Here is a 21051-nt window from a genome sequence, read left to right on the forward strand (position 1 = left end):
TCGCCTAGTATGATTTTCTGGTTGCTGTATTGACAGTGGACATTCTGGAGCTGGTTATAAAAGTTATTTATATCTTGGTCGCTTGCGTCAATAGTGGGTGCGTGAGCTTGGATAATTGTAAGTTTAGAATTATCGAATTTAAGGTTTAAGATGCATATGCGTTCAGAGACTCCAATGAAACTCTCTATATTTTGCTTATATTCTTTTTTGATTAGGAATCCAACTCCGTATTGACCTTTCGTTTCTCCGTAATAGCAGAATATGTGATTTTCTTCTTCTACGATATTATATCCTGTTCGTCTTATTTCTGCGAGTCCGATGATATCGTATTTTATGTTCGAAATAGCTCTTTTAAAGTCGACTAATCTTTCTTCAGATTGTAGTGATCTTGCGTTGTAGGTACAGATGTAGAGATTTTTTTGTGGAGATGGAGGGTTATAGTCATTATCCCCCGCGGTGACAAGCCGTATTGGGAGATGTAGAGGGGCCTTCTTTGTTAGTTTTTTGATGACAAGTCGTGTGTCTCGGTCGAACTCGATTCGGAAGTTTTATTTTGTGTTGAAAAGAAGTTACATACTGTATATTCTTTGGGCTACAAAGTCTTATAAGTCTAACCCCATACTCTATTGCCATAGAGCACACTCACATGATCAAAGCCGAAGTATGTGTTGAACTGAACTAGGTACTTATAGAAAAACTTACTCGTTATTATAAGGAATACCAAATAGATTCATCTAAAGGAGTATAACCCCAGACTACATTGCCATAGACACTCACATGGTCAACGCCGACATACTCGATGTAAGTGGCGAAGCCCTCGTTGAGCCAGAGGTCGGTCCACCACTTCATGGTGACCAGGTTGCCGAACCATTGGTGCGCTAGTTCGTGAGCGGGTATAACCACTATGATCCCAGACTATATTGCCATAGACACTCACATGGTCAACGCCGACATACTCGATGTAAGTGGCGAAGCCCTCGTTGAGCCAGAGGTCGGTCCACCACTTCATGGTGACCAGGTTGCCGAACCATTGGTGCGCTAGTTCGTGAGCGGGTATAACCACTATGATCCCAGACTATATTGCCATAGACACTCACATGGTCAACGCCGTCGTACTCGATGTAAGTGGCGAAGCCCTCGTTGAGCCAGAGGTCGGTCCACCACTTCATGGTGACCAGGTTGCCGAACCATTGGTGCGCTAGTTCGTGAGCGGGTATAACCACTATGATCCCAGACTATATTGCCATAGACACTCACATGGTCAACGCCGACATACTCGATGTAAGTGGCGAAGCCCTCGTTGAGCCAGAGGTCGGTCCACCACTTCATGGTGACCAGGTTGCCGAACCATTGGTGCGCTAGTTCGTGAGCGGGTATAACCACTATGATCCCAGACTATATTGCCATAGACACTCACATGGTCAACGCCGACATACTCGATGTAAGTGGCGAAGCCCTCGTTGAGCCAGAGGTCGGTCCACCACTTCATGGTGACCAGGTTGCCGAACCATTGGTGCGCTAGTTCGTGAGCGGGTATAACCACTATGATCCCAGACTATATTGCCATAGACACTCACATGGTCAACGCCGACATACTCGATGTAAGTGGCGAAGCCCTCGTTGAGCCAGAGGTCGGTCCACCACTTCATGGTGACCAGGTTGCCGAACCATTGGTGCGCTAGTTCGTGAGCGGGTATAACCACTATGATCCCAGACTATATTGCCATAGACACTCACATGGTCAACGCCGACATACTCGATGTAAGTGGCGAAGCCCTCGTTGAGCCAGAGGTCGGTCCACCACTTCATGGTGACCAGGTTGCCGAACCATTGGTGCGCTAGTTCGTGAGCGGGTATAACCACTATGATCCCAGACTATATTGCCATAGACACTCACATGGTCAACGCCGACATACTCGATGTAAGTGGCGAAGCCCTCGTTGAGCCAGAGGTCGGTCCACCACTTCATGGTGACCAGGTTGCCGAACCATTGGTGCGCTAGTTCGTGAGCGGGTATAACCACTATGATCCCAGACTATATTGCCATAGACACTCACATGGTCAACGCCGACATACTCGATGTAAGTGGCGAAGCCCTCGTTGAGCCAGAGGTCGGTCCACCACTTCATGGTGACCAGGTTGCCGAACCATTGGTGCGCTAGTTCGTGAGCGGGTATAACCACTATGATCCCAGACTATATTGCCATAGACACTCACATGGTCAACGCCGACATACTCGATGTAAGTGGCGAAGCCCTCGTTGAGCCAGAGGTCGGTCCACCACTTCATGGTGACCAGGTTGCCGAACCGTTGGTGCGCTAGTTCGTGAGCGGGTATAACCACTATGATCCCAGACTATATTGCCATAGACACTCACATGGTCAACGCCGACATACTCGATGTAAGTGGCGAAGCCCTCGTTGAGCCAGAGGTCGGTCCACCACTTCATGGTGACCAGGTTGCCGAACCATTGGTGCGCTAGTTCGTGAGCGGGTATAACCACTATGATCCCAGACTATATTGCCATAGACACTCACATGGTCAACGCCGACATACTCGATGTAAGTGGCGAAGCCCTCGTTGAGCCAGAGGTCGGTCCACCACTTCATGGTGACCAGGTTGCCGAACCATTGGTGCGCTAGTTCGTGAGCGGGTATAGCCACTATGATCCCAGACTATATTGCCATAGACACTCACATGGTCAACGCCGACATACTCGATGTAAGTGGCGAAGCCCTCGTTGAGCCAGAGGTCGGTCCACCACTTCATGGTGACCAGGTTGCCGAACCATTGGTGCGCTAGTTCGTGAGCGGGTATAACCACTATGATCCCAGACTATATTGCCATAGACACTCACATGGTCAACGCCGTCGTACTCGATGTAAGTGGCGTAGCCCTCGTTGAGCCAGAGGTCGGTCCACCACTTCATGGTGACCAGGTTGCCGAACCATTGGTGCGCTAGTTCGTGAGCGGGTATAACCACTATGATCCCAGACTATATTGCCATAGACACTCACAAGGTCAACGCCGACATACTCGATGTAAGTGGCGAAGCCCTCGTTGAGCCAGAGGTCGGTCCACCACTTCATGGTGACCAGGTTGCCGAACCATTGGTGCGCTAGTTCGTGAGCGGGTATAACCACTATGATCCCAGACTATATTGCCATAGACACTCACATGGTCAACGCCGACATACTCGATGTAAGTGGCGAAGCCCTCGTTGAGCCAGAGGTCGGTCCACCACTTCATGGTGACCAGGTTGCCGAACCATTGGTGCGCGAGTTCGTGCGCGACGTCGATGGCGACGTTCTGTTTGTCGCGGGGACCGCTGGCGGCGGGGTCGAACAGGAGCGTGGTTTCTCTGAAAGCAAAAAATACTACATTAAGGCACATGACGCAACGGTAACTCGTAGATGAGCAAACTTTGTCGGACGGAGTGAAACTGAGTCCGACAAAATGAGACGACCCGTCTATAAATGTGAGTTAATATGTGTTCAAAACGCGAAAGTTTAAAATATTAAAATGAGACGAATTCTTGAATTGCTATGTCCGCCGAGGCATATATAGTGCTTTTCTCCAAACATACGAAAAAATAAGGTAAAATAATCAATTATATAAGCATCAAGCATTACTTTAAGTTGATATTTAGTAATGTACACGAGTACCCGACTACACATGAGGTCACAAACGTGAACGCAACTGAAATAAGTACATAGTTGCGATTTAATACCTAAATAGCTAAAGAAAAGACGTTTACCATGAGGAATTTCATACATTGTTCCTATCACTATTGCACACGCATAATTATATTGCTGTCCCGCTCTTACAGTGTAATGACCCGTCAATGGGCCGTCGCCATCATGGACGGGACAGCTCTATAAATACGCGTGTGCGATAAAGATAGGAACAGACGCGTCAATGTAGAAAAATCCTCGTGCTACGCGTCCGTTCTTTAATTTTTTTATGTGGTGACCAGGGCCAGGGTCTTCTTTATCGAATCAGGCGGCCTAGCCAAAGTGAACATCACTTGCGCTTCGCCATCGAACCGGTTTGTGTCTCTCTATCACTCTTCCATATTAGTGTGTTTCATTCGCTACGGTATTGGTATTGTCTACGAGGCCTGTAGATGTGTTTTTGATCTAACCTGAATGTAATAAGTCCCCAGTTCTCCATAGCTCCGCTTGAGAAATCCGGTATAGCGATCAGATCCAACTTATCCAGCACATAAGGCAGTCCAAACACCTCCTCGTAATACTCTAATAGTTTCGGCGTGATGGTGAGCGCGTAGCTCGCTTTGTTGATCAGTTCTGGACGCGTCCAGACGCGTATGGGTTTGGTTATGTTGTCCTGGAAAACATTATACTTCAAACTTCAACATTTATTCAGCAAATAGGCCACAAGGTAGCCCAGCAAATAGACAACAATAGATTTAGAGTTCGGCTACGTGAAGTCTGCATTAAAGATTTTACTTGAATGTTGGGCTGAGGGCCTACCGCGAACCACAATCGACGTGTTGCCCTGTCATATTTACGTACGAATTTACAAGTGCGACGGATACAAAACGGCGAACGTGGTTTGCGGTAGACCCTCTCAAGTGCAGAAGTTATGATTTTTTGAGGTGATGCGAGATCTCATCATTTTGTTGAGGGGGAGGTATTGATTTCAGCACGAAAACGCCTCGACAGTATCTCGAGCGCGAGATAGACTACCTGCATTTTTCTAACATTTGAAAGGAACGGGTAGTTTGTTTCGCGCGCGAGATTCTGCCGTTGCGCACTCGTGCTGAGGCTAAGCCTACTCGTATACTGTTGACGACGATGAGCGGTGCCTTGCCCTAGGTCCGCCCCTGCTAAAGCCCATTCTGCTTGTGTGGTAAATGGTGATATAATAAAAATCAACCTTGCTAATATAAGTAGTTTCCACGGACTTGAAGTCGGACACGATGTAGGCGACGAGGTACGTTGACATGTTGACGGAGCGTTCGAAGTGAGTCCATCTCCAACCTGGTGAGTCGGGGCTGTGACAGAAGAATATAATAAGTATAGGGCGTCTATTCAAGATGACAATTGTACATCGATATACACCAAACGAAAAAAAAACCGGACAAGTGCGAGTCGGACCCGCCCACCGAGGGTTCCGTACTTTTTAGTATTTGTTGTTATAGCGGCAACAGAAATACATCATCTGTGAAAATTTCAACTGTCTAGCTATAACAGTGTGTGTCGGAGGCCAAGTCTCATTTTCGGTCCCTGAGCCAAAGGAGTAAGTAAGCAAGCTATCAAGGTTCATGAGATACAGCCTGGTGACAGACAGACAGACGGACAGTAGAGTCTTAGTAATATTAGGGTCCTCCTCTACTCTCCAACGGCTGTCAAATTTCAACTTTAGAACAACAAATTAAGGTCCACAATCGTGTGAACAAAAACATAATAACCCCTATCACATGAAAATCGGATAGTACTAAATTTTAACTTTATATCGATGTCATTAGGTTGCAACTCGCGTGCGTTAGAATCGGCCTAAATTACCATAATCAGCCGATAGTTAGGGTCATGTCAAGGCTGAAAGATAGTCGGTATGTGAAACAAGAGAGTAACGAAAACTGACAAATCTGGTTATTACAATTTGAATCTTCCTGCTTAAAATTAAGGTCGATATTTGAATAGTTTGTGTATAATATGCAACTAGGAAAAACTTTCTGTCGTTGAATAGATAATACTTACGTAGTAAATGTAGTCGATTGCGAAATTGACCTTTAGTTTGACAGTTGGCACCCACATGAGGTTTAAGATATACACAAGTGGTTGAAAATGTGTCATGGCACTCATGGCGCTATATGCATCACTGGTCCATTCCAAAATGATATATGTAGGTTCAAAAATCTCTTAAGGTACCCTTTTTAGATTTACAATTTAACCTCGTAAAGCCCACGGTCCTACCTATAGGTAATACTAATTATTAATTAATTTAAGCCATTTTCATTTGGAACATAGTTGCATTTGCTTTATTTTCGTTCAATTTCCAAGAAAAAAAAAGCAACCATATTTCCTTCAGTATTGATTTCAAATTCAAATGGCATTTTTTATTTTTTTGTATAGGTTTATTTGTATTAGTCCATAGAAGGTTTATGTCGTACTTATATGTATTGTGCATAGGCGTTAATTTTATCTTATTTAAGCCCTAGATAAAGCTCACTCTAGGCGATCTGGGATCAATCGGGATGGGATGAAAACATTTTTTTACGTGTTTGACTGGCTGCCGTTCATCACCCACCAACGAACTGGCAGCTGACGTAGACAAGAGTTCATTACACATCTCGGTATATAAGGTATACTTACATATCTTCCTGAGATGAAACCTTCATATTCGACAGGGCTGTCAAATTACCCGGGTGCGCTATACTGATCTCGAACATAGCTTTAAAGGCGGGTTCGTCGAAGCACGGGAACGCCGCGCGCGCTGATGTGGGCTCGAACTGTGTCACCCCTAGACTCCTGCAATAGGAAAGAGACTTTGTGAAGAAGGGTTAGAGTTACAATTGGTGTATGGAATTAAAATGTTAACTCTAATGACGCTTAGCCTCTTTTATAGGCGATTAGCGAGATTCGCTGTTAATAGTATGAATAGAATGAACAGTCAACGATAAATTATTATTATATGCGTTTTCTTTTATTTACAGGAGATAGTGACCCTGCCTATGAGCCTATGAAGCAGGAGATACCACTGATATATACCAGGTTCGAATCCTGATAAGAGCACTTATTTGTGTGTTTATCAAAGATATTAAATTTGTTCCTGAATTATGGATGTTTTCTATGTATTTAAGTAGGTATTTATCTATTTATTATATAACTATATTGTCGTCTAGTACCCAAAATATAAGCCTTATTGAGCTGACTGGGACTAGGTCGATTTGTGAAAATTGTTTAATAATATTTTTTTAATTATCTACATCTATCTACACATATGTTTTCTTGTGCGAGTAAATAGTCGATGATGTGAAGTGAACACTTTCTCGTCGTCGTTTGTTTTGCTGACTCATTTAAAAACTCGGCATACATTATCGTTGAAGAATCTCAACAAAATGTAGTCAAAGCATTGAATGCCTGTATCTACTATGGGTAAACGAAAAACTACTCTATTGCCAAAGGTTAGAGTCCAGACTTAGACATCAAGTAATATTCAAATAAATATTGGATATTTTCAAAAGAATGATGTCATAGAAGTAAGGTGATGAAGTTTTTAACAGGTTCCATAATGACTATTCAACTGAGTGTTTTTTATACTCATTTAAGAATTAATGTTTTACCATTGTTTTAATTATAGCCATTCATGTTTTACCATTGTTTTAATTATTGCCATTCATGTTTACATTCATGTTAAATAATAATCACTATAACATAAAACATTCATATCAATAAAATTCCAACAGTATTATTAAATATTGTGAATGAAACTTAAGGCAATAAAAGGCAATATATTTTCTTATCTTTTTTTTATTATGAGCATGTATGAGTAAGCAATAACCATATTTCCTCTTAAAACAGGTTTTATTGAGATTAGTCAGCTTCGTTTATCAAATTACTAATTGTAATAAACTAAGTGTAGGTAGTACATTCGCCATAAGATATATCGGAGCGGCCAAGGCGTTCACAAAAATCTGAACACGCTTCTATTGTCAAGGCGTGGTGAGTGCGTGTTCAGATATCTTTGAGCACCTCGACCGTTCCGATATATCTGATGGCAACTGTACAGCAGTGTGCTGTGTAATAGTGAGAGCTGACCTGCTAGCGTCTGGGAAATAAGTGAATGTTATTACTGTATATTTGCAACCCTATTTCCTGCTCAAATATTTTAAACTGTAAAAAAAAAAGCAATGTTTTAACTTTTTTTTTTCTCAACTTAAATCTGCAATCGGCTGTTCTAGCCATAATCGGATGTTTTTTTTTTAAGTTACTATTTAGGGTGGTGTTCCACTGAGCACCATCACCAGTTTACGTGGGGGCTTATTGTCTACTGTTTAACATGTAGAATCCTTTTTGAAATGAATATTTTGCAGAGGTGAAATTTAATGGTAACTTACAAATCAAATGACTAACCTGATTTGGCCATCACTGCCGGTATAAGTGCTCTTATAAAACCCAGTCATTGCATCAGAGATCTTCCCTTCAAAATTCAGCTCCAATATGTAGTCCACATCAGGTTTCAATGTAGAAGCTAATTTTATAATTAATTGGTCTCCGGAGCCTTTGGTGATGGACGAAATCTGTATATTCCTCGCACTACTGTGAGTCACATGGGTATTCATATTAGTTACTGTAGTGTAAACAGTGTTGTTCGGAATAGGAATCTCCGCTGTTGGTGTTGTGGTTTCATTTGCAGGTGTGTCATTGGAAGTTTCGTTTGTTACATTTGTGTTTAATTTAATGGGTGTTGTTTCATTATGTTCATTGCTTGATGGCACAATAGTTTCATTGGGTTTCTGTGCTTCAACTTCTTTTATTGTTACATTTAGAGTATTCGCAGTAGTAGCAGTAGTAGGGTTCTCCGATATTGTATCGTTAGAAGGTTCCTCCCGTTTCTTCCTGTGCAACGTCTGAATTTCCTCATAAGTTTGTTCCGTAAGCTTAGCTTTATCATTAATACTTAGACCTTTTGAGTGAAGGATGATTTCCTTGACATTGCTTTTAGCTTTTATAGTAATGTAGACTTCTCCTTTGAAGTTTGAGTTATCGAGGTCCGTTCTCAGTTTTAAGCGGTAGAAGCTGGGGACTACGGCTGAGGGAAGGCGGAGGTCGGGAGACGGTGGGCCGTTGTGACCGAAAGGTTCAGCTTCATTCCAGAAGTCATTGGTACTGACTGATTGTGACAACTGAAAAAATAAACATACATTGTTTTGTAGATGTTTCAATCAACTTTAATAAGGAAATTTAGTTCTTCAACTGTTGGCACTTTGACATCTCAACAACCTCTAACTCCATCTCCATCTATTAGCATTTGTTGTTTAATAGTTTTTATGCATTTTGTATGAAATTGCGTCAGTGAAACCGGTAACTTTTCCACAACGCGATATCGTGACGGTAGGAGATGAATCATTAGTATTCATTAGTAAAAGATACATATGTGAGATCTTAAAATTTAACTTTAATCATTAACTGTTCATCTACAAGTCAAATGGCTTCCAATTAGGGTTGCCAGATCGAAAGGCGCTATTATCGGGAAACAATATCAATTTTTCGGGATTTCGGGACTTAAGTCGGGAAAAAAAATTAGAGTTGCCACGATTGCCACGATGCCATGATTCGGCAACTATTCGGTATTTGGCCTATTTGGACACTTTGCCTAATATTCGGTATTCGGCCGAATGTTGCCTACTATTCGGCCGAATACCGAATATCTGTTGCATCTACCTAAAAAGAAAAATTACAAAAAAATTACCAAAAACTAGGTATATTTAATATTTAAAATGTATTCTTGGAAAGTAGTTAAATACGAAGGCACGTTTTTGAGCATTTATCGATTACAAAATATTTTATTTTTATCATGGGTCTGATTTGATTGACTCTAATATACATTAATTCTGTTCAACATAAAAATATATCTTAGCAAACGTAGTGCTTTATTTGATGGCGAACAGTTTGCATAATAATTGTGACTCAAAATGTTCGCATGTCATGCCGAATATTCGGTCGCCGAATATTCGGTATTCGGCCGAGAGAGGGGCCGAATATTCGGTATTCGGTATTCGGCCAAATTCACTATTCGGGGCATCTCTTAAAAAAATACATTCAAATTAAAGTAATTGTATTAAAAACAACGATATTTTACATTATTGGCACTACGTCAGCTCGCTCGCTCGACGACAGTTCGGAACTTGAAATTATTGTTTTATAACGTGAAGCTGTTTTTCGGGACAGTTTACACTTTGTCGGGAATCGGGAACACCTGCTAAAAATCGGGAGAATCCCGCCAAATCCCGACCATCTGGCAACCCTACTTCCAATTGATTTTATAGTAAATAAGTATCATTACTATCATTAGATAAGCTAAGATTTCGACGAAAAAAAGGAGCTTTCATTTAGATATCAGAACAGGTAGGTAGCCACAATAAAATGTAATTTTACAATATAAATTGTGTTGCAAACAATAACAGCATATAAAATGTAAACATGCAACAGTTTTATTATATCTTTTTAGTGATTATACCAACTTACAATTTCATTTCCATTAATAAACATCGTATTAAATAAAACTAAGGCGACACACACTTTTAAGTGAGCTTTTAAGCACATTTTTTCTTAACAATTAAATTATTATCACAGAAAATAAATGCACGATTGAAACACAAGACTTAGCTTATTAAAAGAGTTTCATTTTAAATTAATTTGCTTAATATTGACTAGTAAAATAAATTAGTTTTTTCAAAATCACGCGATTTCCGCGCAGATTGTCATCTCAGAGAACTGTCATTCTGACGTAATCTTTTTTTAAAAGCTCGTGCGAAGCTTTAAACGTTTTTTAAACTGCCGACCGCGAATTGTGAGTGAATAGTTAAAACTGCCGGAATCATTATCTATGAGACAGATAATTTTGTTTGTATATTTTTTAACGTACTTTGTCTGATAGTGCGTCTTCGGGTAGGGTTCTGTATTAGTCAAACCCAAAACTATTAGAATATGCTTAGAGTCTGTGCGAAAAGAGAAGAGTCGTAGAATCTGCCCTGCTGGACAAATTCACGAAAGTTTTTTTACCGACTTGACTTGTAATGTACCTGAGGGGCTACCGCCATCATAGGAAAACGTTATATACTTACTCGTATATGCCACTCTGTCGCTCGATTATGCAAAAGCGATAGAGAGGCAAATTACGATTTTCGATCCCTCTGGTGTAGGTACCTATACTATTATATGTAAGGAGTTACAATGAGTTTATACTGCAATTTTGCTATTGTCTAAAGTGCACGTACGACTGCCTACTTATACCCTTGCCGACTCTGTCACGGAACCCTTGACTAAGCCATTAACCTGACACGTTCTTGACCCATTATCTATACAAGTTCTGAACCAATTTAAGCAAACGATAAGAACTTAAGATAACAAAATGAGACCATTCTTACCTTAAAGTATGTAATAAAGTACACTATTACGCCGACTAGGGTCGCCACCAAGACCGCGCAGAGGATGAAAGAGACGCAGACACAAGTGGTGACGAAGATACCTCCTTTTCTCTCATATTGAATGTTGTCTTGGTTGTGGGACTCGAACGCCAAGAACTGGTTACGGCTGTTTGACAGGCTCATGGTAACGAATCATTCTGTGAACATAAAGACCTACATTTCAAAAGTTGGAAGGAAAGTAGCAGGAAAGAGGAAGTAGGTGAAACTATTATAATGGATTCAGGGTAGTTTGTCCCGGGCCCATTTTAAGGATAAGTTGACAAGTGGTTGGGGCTATAACCCCGGGGTAGCAATGCAATGGTTTGTAAATTCGCTAACAGGACATGCATCACGACAAATAGGACTAAGCGCCACTTGCACCATCCCACTGCATGGTACCTCCTGGTTTAACCGGTTAACCCCGGCTTAGTGGGATGGTGCAAGTGGCGTTAAGTGGTTCCGGCATTGAGGTGTACTGATGTGACGTGACTGTATTTTCAGGATAACTGTTCTACAGGGCTACCTACAAAGACCTTATAGGTCATCACCATGTCAACCAACAAACCACTGTATGGCACCGGCTTCCTCCCAGCATCTCCGCAACGGCCGGTCGTGAATTCATCCAACGGTGGTGGAGGTGAAGATGAGCGGAGATGAGAGACGTACGGAAATCTACCAATAGCATTTTTTGTAATCCAGCGGAACAACGGAGAAGAGATGTGGGCTCAGCCAATGCTATTGGCACAGAATAAGTAATAGTACTACCTTACAGAAAGGACACTTCCTACAAAAGCGAAGTTTGACAGCGATTCAGGGTCGAATCATGATAAGTATCCCTTTTTAACTTATGACACTATCCCTTTTGACTATTTAGGGTTGCCAAAATTCATATGTTATCTGTGGTCATGCACGCAAAGGGACGTTAAGTTGTGTCAACCCTAATAATTGCTCGGAGCCATGCTGCCGAGTTTACCCGAAGTCAGGAGTGTCTCCCCACTGCTATTGGTTGATTCCCACACGTCTCTAATCTTCTCAAGCAATCACCAGTGGCCTATTTTATAAAGCTACAAGTTACAATTTACAAGCGGAAGTCTCTTTCTAGCCCTATGTGTTAGAACGAGACTTCCGCTTGTAAATTGTAACTTGTAGCTTTATAAAATAGGCCACAGGTTTAGTCCCTCGAAAATAAATGCGGTAAAATTACATTTTTCTACTCGTCGACTATTTCTTATACCAAACTGCAATTGGGTATTTTTAATGTGTGGGCTCCCAACTCAACTATAATATTCATATCGATACAGTTTAGTCAACTATAATGAAATTGACCAATCACAGCTCGCCGCGATTAAGAGGACGAAACAAAACCATAGCCCAAATTAATTATTTATTTTTGGTTGTATAGTAGAAACAATTGGTTCATAAGTCAGAAACGCGCATGTGACACCCTTAATATAACAACATCCATTGACTACGAAAACCACTTAGCGTTGCTTGTTAGTCTCCATAGGCTACGGTGGCCAAAATCAAGAAAAAACTGTCTAAAAATTGAATTTAGCGCGGAGCAAGTACCAGGGCCTCATGAGTTACGAGAAGGTGTCGTTGACCAGCCCGCCGTGGGGCGCGGGGCGCGGCGGCCGGGTCGCGTACGAATATGAAGGACATGAAGGTATCGCGGCTGCTCGCGTATCTTAGCTGTATACTTTTGTTTTGTTTACCTAAATGATTCTACTAGTTTAAAGTATTATTTTTGTTGACGCGTAGAAAAAGTATTGTATACATAGTGATATAATCAAGCTTTTCAATCTCGTACCTTACTTAGACAACTCAGCAAGCTTCGTTGTCTAAACACGGTACTCGACTGAAAAGCTCTCTATTATATCACGATTGTATAAATAGTAGATTGTACAACAAGGGCATAAAGTGACTCATATCTACCCTACGCAATTTTTTGGTCTGAGCGAAGCGAAGATCAAAATAGTAGACGAGGGTAAAAATGGACATTTATGCCCTTGTTGTACACTCTGCTTTTCACTTCGATTGCGAGGAAAATATACAAAAAATCAAATATTTTAGGTTATTTTAACGTATTTATTCAAGACTAAAGAAAATTGTTCTTGGGCCGGTCGGAGGCGCGGGGCACGCCGATCGGGAGAGCGCCGGTCGGGGGCGCGCCGGCAGGGCTGGGAGTTTGTATGGCAGAATTTGGACTTTATTGCTAAGTCAATAAGGGTCGTAATAGATGTGGCATTTTACTTTATGCTCTAGAGCATAAAATGCGATTTTATGTCGTCTACGCACGACATAAAGGTGCACTTTTTGAGCATGAGAAGTGAAAATACTATTACAGCGCTAATATCTGTCCTTCCTTGAGGTCGCAGTCCAATCATTTGCTCATCACTCGGAGGAAAACGAGCATTACGCGAGTCACACATTATGTTTATTTCGTAATAAGTATTGGCCGTAATTTGCGTGAGCAACAGTTTACCGTTCTCACAGATGTGCAAATGCGGAAAGTTAAAAGTTGGAGTAGTTCTCAAAAATCTCAGGGAAATTTCACAGAAAATACCTACAGGAAACTTTTATTTTGTAAATGGAAGATTATGATCACCTATTTCGCAATTTTGGGAAATTTCCAACGGCACATCAGTTACCAAATAAAGGAAAAGAGGAATAACTTCCTTTATTTCTAAGCATGATTTTACTCTATGCGGGTAGACCAAACATATGGTTCTTATCTCTGTTAAATATGTACGGGTGTCGATTAGGTAGGTAGTGTGAAGGTCAAAAATATCGGTCCCTACAATCGCACAAAAATAATGTCATACGAGTTTTGTTGTCTCGTCTGCCATGTGTTTAGATATTTTTGGTCCGTCGTCAACGTATACAATACGTAGGTAAGTATACAGTTGGTAGAGGATTTTCAGCTAAGTACCTATACCTACCTGTTGTGTACCTGTGCCTATTTAACCCTCATGCTAGCTACAGTCGCCATAAGATTTATTGGAGCGTCCACGGCGTTAAAAATATCTGAACATGCACTTTAATCTCTGTAATCATAGTGGCATTTGACAACACCTTGGCCGCTGATGTATCAGATGGCGACTGTATATGTAGGTACAGTTGATGTAGGTACAGTTGATGTAGGTACCGTAAAACTTAATGGATTTTCATCATGTCAAAGTGACTTGTTAGTGAGGATGAGGTATGTGTAGTACCTAAAAGTACTCAGCAGTTTTTCTGTTTCATTGGGCGTCGTTATATGAGCCTACAGTGTCTCGCTGCTGGGCAAAGGCCTCCCTCCTCCCTTTCCACGTATCCCGATCTTGACGCGTCTCCCACTAGTTCCTATCAAGTTATTCTATTTTATTAACCGACTTCAATTTCATAGAAGGAGGAGGTTCTGTATTCGGTTGTGGCTATTTTTTTTTAACCGACTTCAATTTCAAAGAAGGAGGAGGTTCTGTATTCGGTTGTGGCTATTTTCTATGTACGTCTATGTACGATGATAAGGGTGCTTAGTCAAGACGCCAATCGTTTGCGCCGAAGCGAACGAAACGATAATGTCTCTCTGTCGCTCTATGTGGAAAAGTGATAGAGAGATGACCGTTTTGTTCGCAAGCGATTGGCAGTTGGCTAGGCACCCTAGTCACTAACTATTCGCTGCTTGAGAAGCGCTGGATGAGGAATATATGAGTCGTACGACAGCGTAATGGTATAGATCGTTGGGGTTGGGGGTAGGTACATTAGGGCAGTGTTTTTCAAACTTTTCATGACGCGACCCTCTTATTAGTACGAACAAAATGTTTCGGTTATGTATTGTTTTAAGGCTGGCGGAGGCCCACAGGGTGCAAAAACACTGCATAAGGGGAAGCTAAATACGCATCGACTGATATAATAAATCAATCAATCAAAATGTTTATTTTAGGCAAAAATACCCATTGATAAAATATAACAATGTTGCATTAAAATTAAATTTAAAAACACATGTCAACATGTATATTGAATAATGATTAGAGATGCCCCGAATAGTGGATTTGGCCGAATACCGAATACCGAATATTCGGCCCCTCGTTCGGCCGAATACCGAATATTCGGCATGATATGTGAATATTTTGAGTCACAATTATTATGAATACTGTTAGCCAACTAAGCACAACGTTTGTTAAGATATATTTTTATGTTGAACAGAATTAATTAATGTAGTTAGAGTCAATCAAATCAGTCACATTTTAAAGATAAAATATTTTGTAATCAACAAATGCTCAAAAACGTGTTTTCGTATTTAACTACTTTCCAAGAATACATTTTAAATATTAAATATACTTACCTAGTTTTTGGTTATTTTTTTAGGTAATTTTTTTTTTAGGTAGGTGCAATAGATATTCGGTATTCGGCCGAATAGTAGACAACATTCGGCCGAATACCGAATATTCAGCAAAGTGGCCGAATAGGCCGAATACCGAATAGTTGCCGAATATTCGTGGCATCTCTAATAATGATGTTAAAGCCCAATTTAGACGGTTCAAGAGCTTGCATGCAATATTCGGTAAGTACATTGCTAACTGGGCCATTTTATTTAAATTAAAGTTGTCTCCTACACTTTTTTTTCAAATTTGGGATTTTGTTATTTCTACTCAGAATCATGAGTTCTTTTGATCCTAATAGGAGAAAAAAAAGTGCCCCAAAATTTCCATACATTTTTCGATCTTTCCATTCCGTGGCCGCCATACAAAGTCTATGAATAATGGTAACGCGGAATGGAAATAAAAACCTTGAGACACTTTTTTTCTCCTATTAGGATAGAAAGAGCTCGTGATTCTGAGTAGAAATAACAGAAAATTTCACAAATTAAAAAAAATAGACCAGGGGACAACTTTACATAAAATGGCCCAACTACAGAGAACGATGAATTCAGTCGATCGGCCGAATACCGCAATGTAACGAAAATCGTATACAAGTTCTTGATCTGTCTATATGGGGCTTTAATCTTTATATTATAAGGCACGTGTTGGTCATAAATTTTGAAGTCAGTATTTATTCAATTTTTTATGCATCTCCTAATCACCTATTGAAATAGGAAATAGGTACACCTACGTGTTTTTCACTTGAACGAATTCGATCTTCCACATACATAACCATAAAGATAAAAGAGCGTATTATACTAAGAATTGTACGGCACTAAAGACTTTTTATGACTAAAGTGTTTTCACATCTGAGGTGTTCAAAATGGTTGTATTACTTGTATTTATATTACAGCGCCCGTTATGCAATTCTCGAAGGTTATAATTTTGATTCTTATTAATATGAGGTTAAAGTTCAATTTCGTGAAATATTTGTGAAATGAGATCAATATAAAACATGTGTCGTTTTGGTAGTGGATATGCGTGTGACCAATGTGTAGCGATAAGCTGCGATTAGTCGAGTATTTCCAATCACGACTATTTCATAGAAATACTGATCTCATATTTGGTAGATGCGTCAACAATTAACGTACAGTATGTACAAATCAATAATAATAATGGGTGCTGCCTCTGCGTGCGTCCCATGAGCCCATGACATGGGCAAGGGCAGCATCCGCTCGGTGTACCCTTTACAATTAAAGTGTCAAAAGAGCGTCTACGTCTTGGCTTCGGCTCCGCGAACACCTTCTAAAGGTCCGGAACACCTAAGAATGTGACGACCCCATCCATCGACCGCTGGTTTTTCTCAGTGCAATCAGTCAACGCAGAGTAGCTTGTAGCTAGCTGTTGGGTCGCCCCCACGTACACGAGTGTTCCTTAATTGGGGAGTTCTGTCTGTTACCCGACAGGTGGGTACACCTGGGGTCCCTCCTGGTGGGACAGACAGAGCCCTAAGGGCAGCATTCGATCGATGTATGTGTGACCACCTACTGCCCGACTTACGGTACTACAACCTTGCGTTACAAATGTTGATATTTAAGTTGCATGCTTATCCGTATAATGGTAATAAATATGTATACATCGTTATATTATAGGTACTAATTAATAGCGACACAATGTTCACACTTGCTAATCAGCTAAAATGTCTGATATATTCGTATCTCTGACAGTTTTGTTAGAAATTAAGATTTTGGCCTCTTTATTTTTAGTTAAGACGATTAGTCGGCTAGTCGGCAAATCCATAGTCGGTACATAAATAGTTATTATATATTTTTTAGTACAAAACCTAATTCTGCGGTCCGAAGGAGATCATCTCGCTAGTCTGACGAATCTAACATATATAATTCATCTTTTTAATAATGGCAATCGAAATGAAACAGGCAGTATAGGCTTAAAAAAAAGAAATTAAAATATTTGTAAAATGCTCAGGCGCTTTTTTACACTTGTAATATGAGATTTTGCTGAATTAATGTGTGCACAAAATATCCAAGGTAGGTAAGTACCTAGTGATTTTAACCCTCTATTTCACTCTGTTGTCCCAATTATTCTGGTTAAATAACAATGCAAAAAGATTTTGGAGTTGTTCCTGACCTGCAGTCAAGGAATTTGGTTCGTGTGCCAATTCGTACTTTGTCACAGTGACAATCAGTATGAAATAGCTAGGGATCTTATTATGGTCACTGTGACAATGTACGAAGTGACACAGAAATTAAATTCCTTGTTTGTACATTACGTAATACGGGAATAATACAGGGATATTCGTGACGTATGAATTGACGAGAATAAACACTATTTTAGCGCTTTAATTTACCCCGTACCTACACGTAGGTATAATTAAGGAATTATTGTTACGTCATTTAAGATTTTCTTCACATGGACATCTCACAGGATATTAAGTATTGAACAGTCAAAATAGTTTAAGCCCTGAATAGCTCAAATATTAAAGACAGTGAGCTGAGAGCCCGTATTATGATCTTTTCACTTCTCATGCTCAAAAAGTGCACATTTATGTCGTGCGTGGACGACATAAAATCGCATTTTATGCTCTAGAGCATAAAAGTAAAATTTTCTTCTAAGACTAAGGTAAACGGTCTCAACAGCCAAACAGTTAAAACATAAATTGCACAATTTTACTGAGCAATACAATTGTGTAGATGACAAAACTTGTTATATTATTTTATTTTTGCTACAATTTATTAGAAATCCGTATTTTCTGTCATTAAATTTAGTAAATCACATAAAATAGGAGTCGATTATCGTTCAAAAATGCTCCGAAATGTTTGACTTGGCAGCGTCTGAAACTCTGATCACATGTTGAAAATTAAAAAAAAAAATTAAAAAGTTAGTTGGCGGGGATTGGTTATGTATTATGTTCTTTCGCTTTACGACAATTTCGTGGTGTAAATTGCCGTGAAAAATATAATTATTTTCCTCACAATCGAAGTGAAAAGCAGAGTGTACAACAAGGGCATAAATGTCCATTTTTACCCTCGTCTACTATTTTGGGCTTCGCTTCGCTCAGACCAAAAAATTGCCTCGGGTAAAAATGGGTCACTTTATGCCCTTGTTGTACAATCTACTATTGTTGTTTACTTAGGTGTTATTTATTAGTTTATTTATTGTCTTTAAAACGTAAGTATATATCCTATCTATCTACTGATTTTATCAAGAGTTGGGTCAACCAACGTTTCAAGATTTTTGAGCTTACATTATCATTGGTTAGAAAGGTACCGATGTTTTCAGCTGCTATATTACGTAGGTACACAGGCACGGCCATAACCTCAATAAAACTTAAAAAAAGAAATGCTTACCAACCAACAATTCCAAAAGGAAACTTCATTAAAAACACTGGCAGGTAACTTAAAACACTATGAAAAGGAACTTAAAAAAATAAAATTTCAAATTTATAAACCGTTCTTATGTCACAAGCGGCGCATACCCCGTTCTACACTTATATGAAAACTCGCACGGTATTTCACGTTTCACGCAATTTCATAAAGAACCGTTGCATTTCTTACGAACGCTCCTCTTTACGCTTAAATATGTTGCTCGCGGAGGGGAGGCATAGGTCGACTTACGTTGGCTAAAAGGAAATTCTACCTACACCAATGAATCGTCATTGGTCAAATCGTCGACCTTGCCGTAAATGTCTGGTTTTAAAGACAACCTGCATGTTAATAACATATTTCTATAGCGCATTGTGCTATTGTTTATCGGTTGTGTACAGAAATATGATACCATTCATCGTTTGAATTCACAGATGTGAGTGATTCATCCGGCCAGTATGGGCAATCAGATCGGTGTCATCGAATTTTCATGGAATTATTGTTTGGCTAACCAATATGTCAGCTGAAAAAGGCGCGAAATTAAAAATTTGTTTGAGAGTTCGACACTTGAACGCTTGCAACTGTCACGTTGACTATTATAGGTAAGGATTCACTGTGCTGATATACTAAAGGACGAATGCAGAATCTTTGAAAGGGTATTGGTATCATAATAATATTATAAGATACCCACCCTATAACTAATAAATAATACTAAAGATACCTACCCTATCTATCTAGTTACATATTAAAAGTTTCGACACAATTGAAAGTTTCGAAGATCAGTCTTTACTTAAGCGCCTGGTTTTTTAATAGTGATCTGTTTGACATTTTGAAATAACTGTGATCGCAATTAAAAATATTCAGGCGCCAAAATTTCATAAATTGAATCGCTCTCTATTTGTCGATGTACAGGTAGGCAGGGGCGTATTTACCCTAGGGCCATCCGGGCCATGGCCCGGGGCGCCAACCCCCGGGGGCGGCATGCCGCCCCTGGCGGATTGCATTTTGTTTTTCTTCCTTGACTTTTGGGGCGGCGAAACGTGCCAATGCCCGGGGCGCCAAATTTCAAAATACGCCCCTGCAGGTAGGTACTTACTTACACCCTCCATCTTGATCCTCACGTCCAAATAAGGGTACTTAATGTCAATAATATGTCAAATATTAATTTTGTACTTATATATATGTATAGGGTATAAATTAGACTACTAGTTAAATCTGTTTTTTTTTCGAATTGTCAAAACGATTTTACTAGGAATTTATATGAAACACTAGCATGTGACGTCACAATCAAATTACTTACTCTGAAAAGTTTTATACGGGTTTTAAAATAGAAAATGTGTCTAAAAATAACTGCTATCTACGTTTCTCTATTAATCTTCTGGTGCTTTATTTAATGCATGGTGTAAAATAATTTATTTTAAATACTCGTAAAGACTCTCTTTGTACTTCAAAGACTGATAAGAATGTAGCTTTTTATTCACATTTATGGCAAAGTAATCAGATGTAAATTTTGAGTTGTTTGCTCATGTGGGCTTATAGAATTAAACAGGAAGGTACTTAAGTTAAATAAAAAAATAAAAAAACATACAATACCCAATTTTTATTAATGAAGAAACACTTGACCGTAACAATTTACATAAATACAACTTATACAAAATGTATACCTAAGCATTACTAAATTAAACAGAACAAAACAATAAAATAAACTAAAAACTAAAACTTTCAGTACATACAGTAGGTAAATAATTAGTAAAATTACTACTCTAAATCCCAATATACCTACGATTAGATATTATTATAGTATCTACAACCAATTTTATTGCTAAATCTACAACGTTACCTAGCTATAGTTCGTTTTTAGGGTTCCGTACCCAAAAGGTAAAACGGGACCCTATTACTAAGACTTTTAGGGTTCCGTACCCAAAAGGTAAAACGGGACCCTATTACTAAGACTTCGCTGTCCGTCCGTCCGTCCGTCCGTCCGTCTGTCTGTCACCAGGCTGTATCTCACGAACCGTGATAGCTAGACAGTTGAAATTTTCACAGATGATGTATTTCTGTTGCCGCTATAACAACAAATACTAAAAACAGAATAAAATAAAGATTTAAATGGGGCTCCCATACAACAAACGTGATTTTTGACCAAAGTTAAGCAACGTCGGGCGTGGTC

General features: G+C 39.8%; 1 protein-coding gene across 1 annotated transcript in view; it reads right to left on the reverse strand.

Annotated features, from left to right (window-relative positions):
- LOC134792418 (aminopeptidase N-like) overlaps nucleotides 1-19162 on the reverse strand; it is a 47329-nt gene extending 28167 nt beyond the window's left edge. The window contains exons 1-7 of the mRNA XM_063763716.1: nucleotides 18867-19162; nucleotides 11117-11313; nucleotides 8100-8872; nucleotides 6339-6494; nucleotides 4900-5017; nucleotides 4145-4347; nucleotides 3178-3361 (exon numbers count right to left, since the gene is read on the reverse strand). Coding sequence (XP_063619786.1) covers nucleotides 3178-3361; nucleotides 4145-4347; nucleotides 4900-5017; nucleotides 6339-6494; nucleotides 8100-8872; nucleotides 11117-11299 — 1617 coding nt within the window. The 5' untranslated portion in view covers nucleotides 11300-11313; nucleotides 18867-19162. The remainder of the gene's footprint in view (nucleotides 1-3177; nucleotides 3362-4144; nucleotides 4348-4899; nucleotides 5018-6338; nucleotides 6495-8099; nucleotides 8873-11116; nucleotides 11314-18866) is intronic.
- Nucleotides 19163-21051: the final 1889 nt, after the last annotated feature.

The sequence above is a fragment of the Cydia splendana genome, chromosome 7, assembly GCF_910591565.1.
Source record: "Cydia splendana chromosome 7, ilCydSple1.2, whole genome shotgun sequence".
Classification (NCBI taxonomy): Eukaryota; Metazoa; Arthropoda; class Insecta; order Lepidoptera; family Tortricidae; genus Cydia; species Cydia splendana.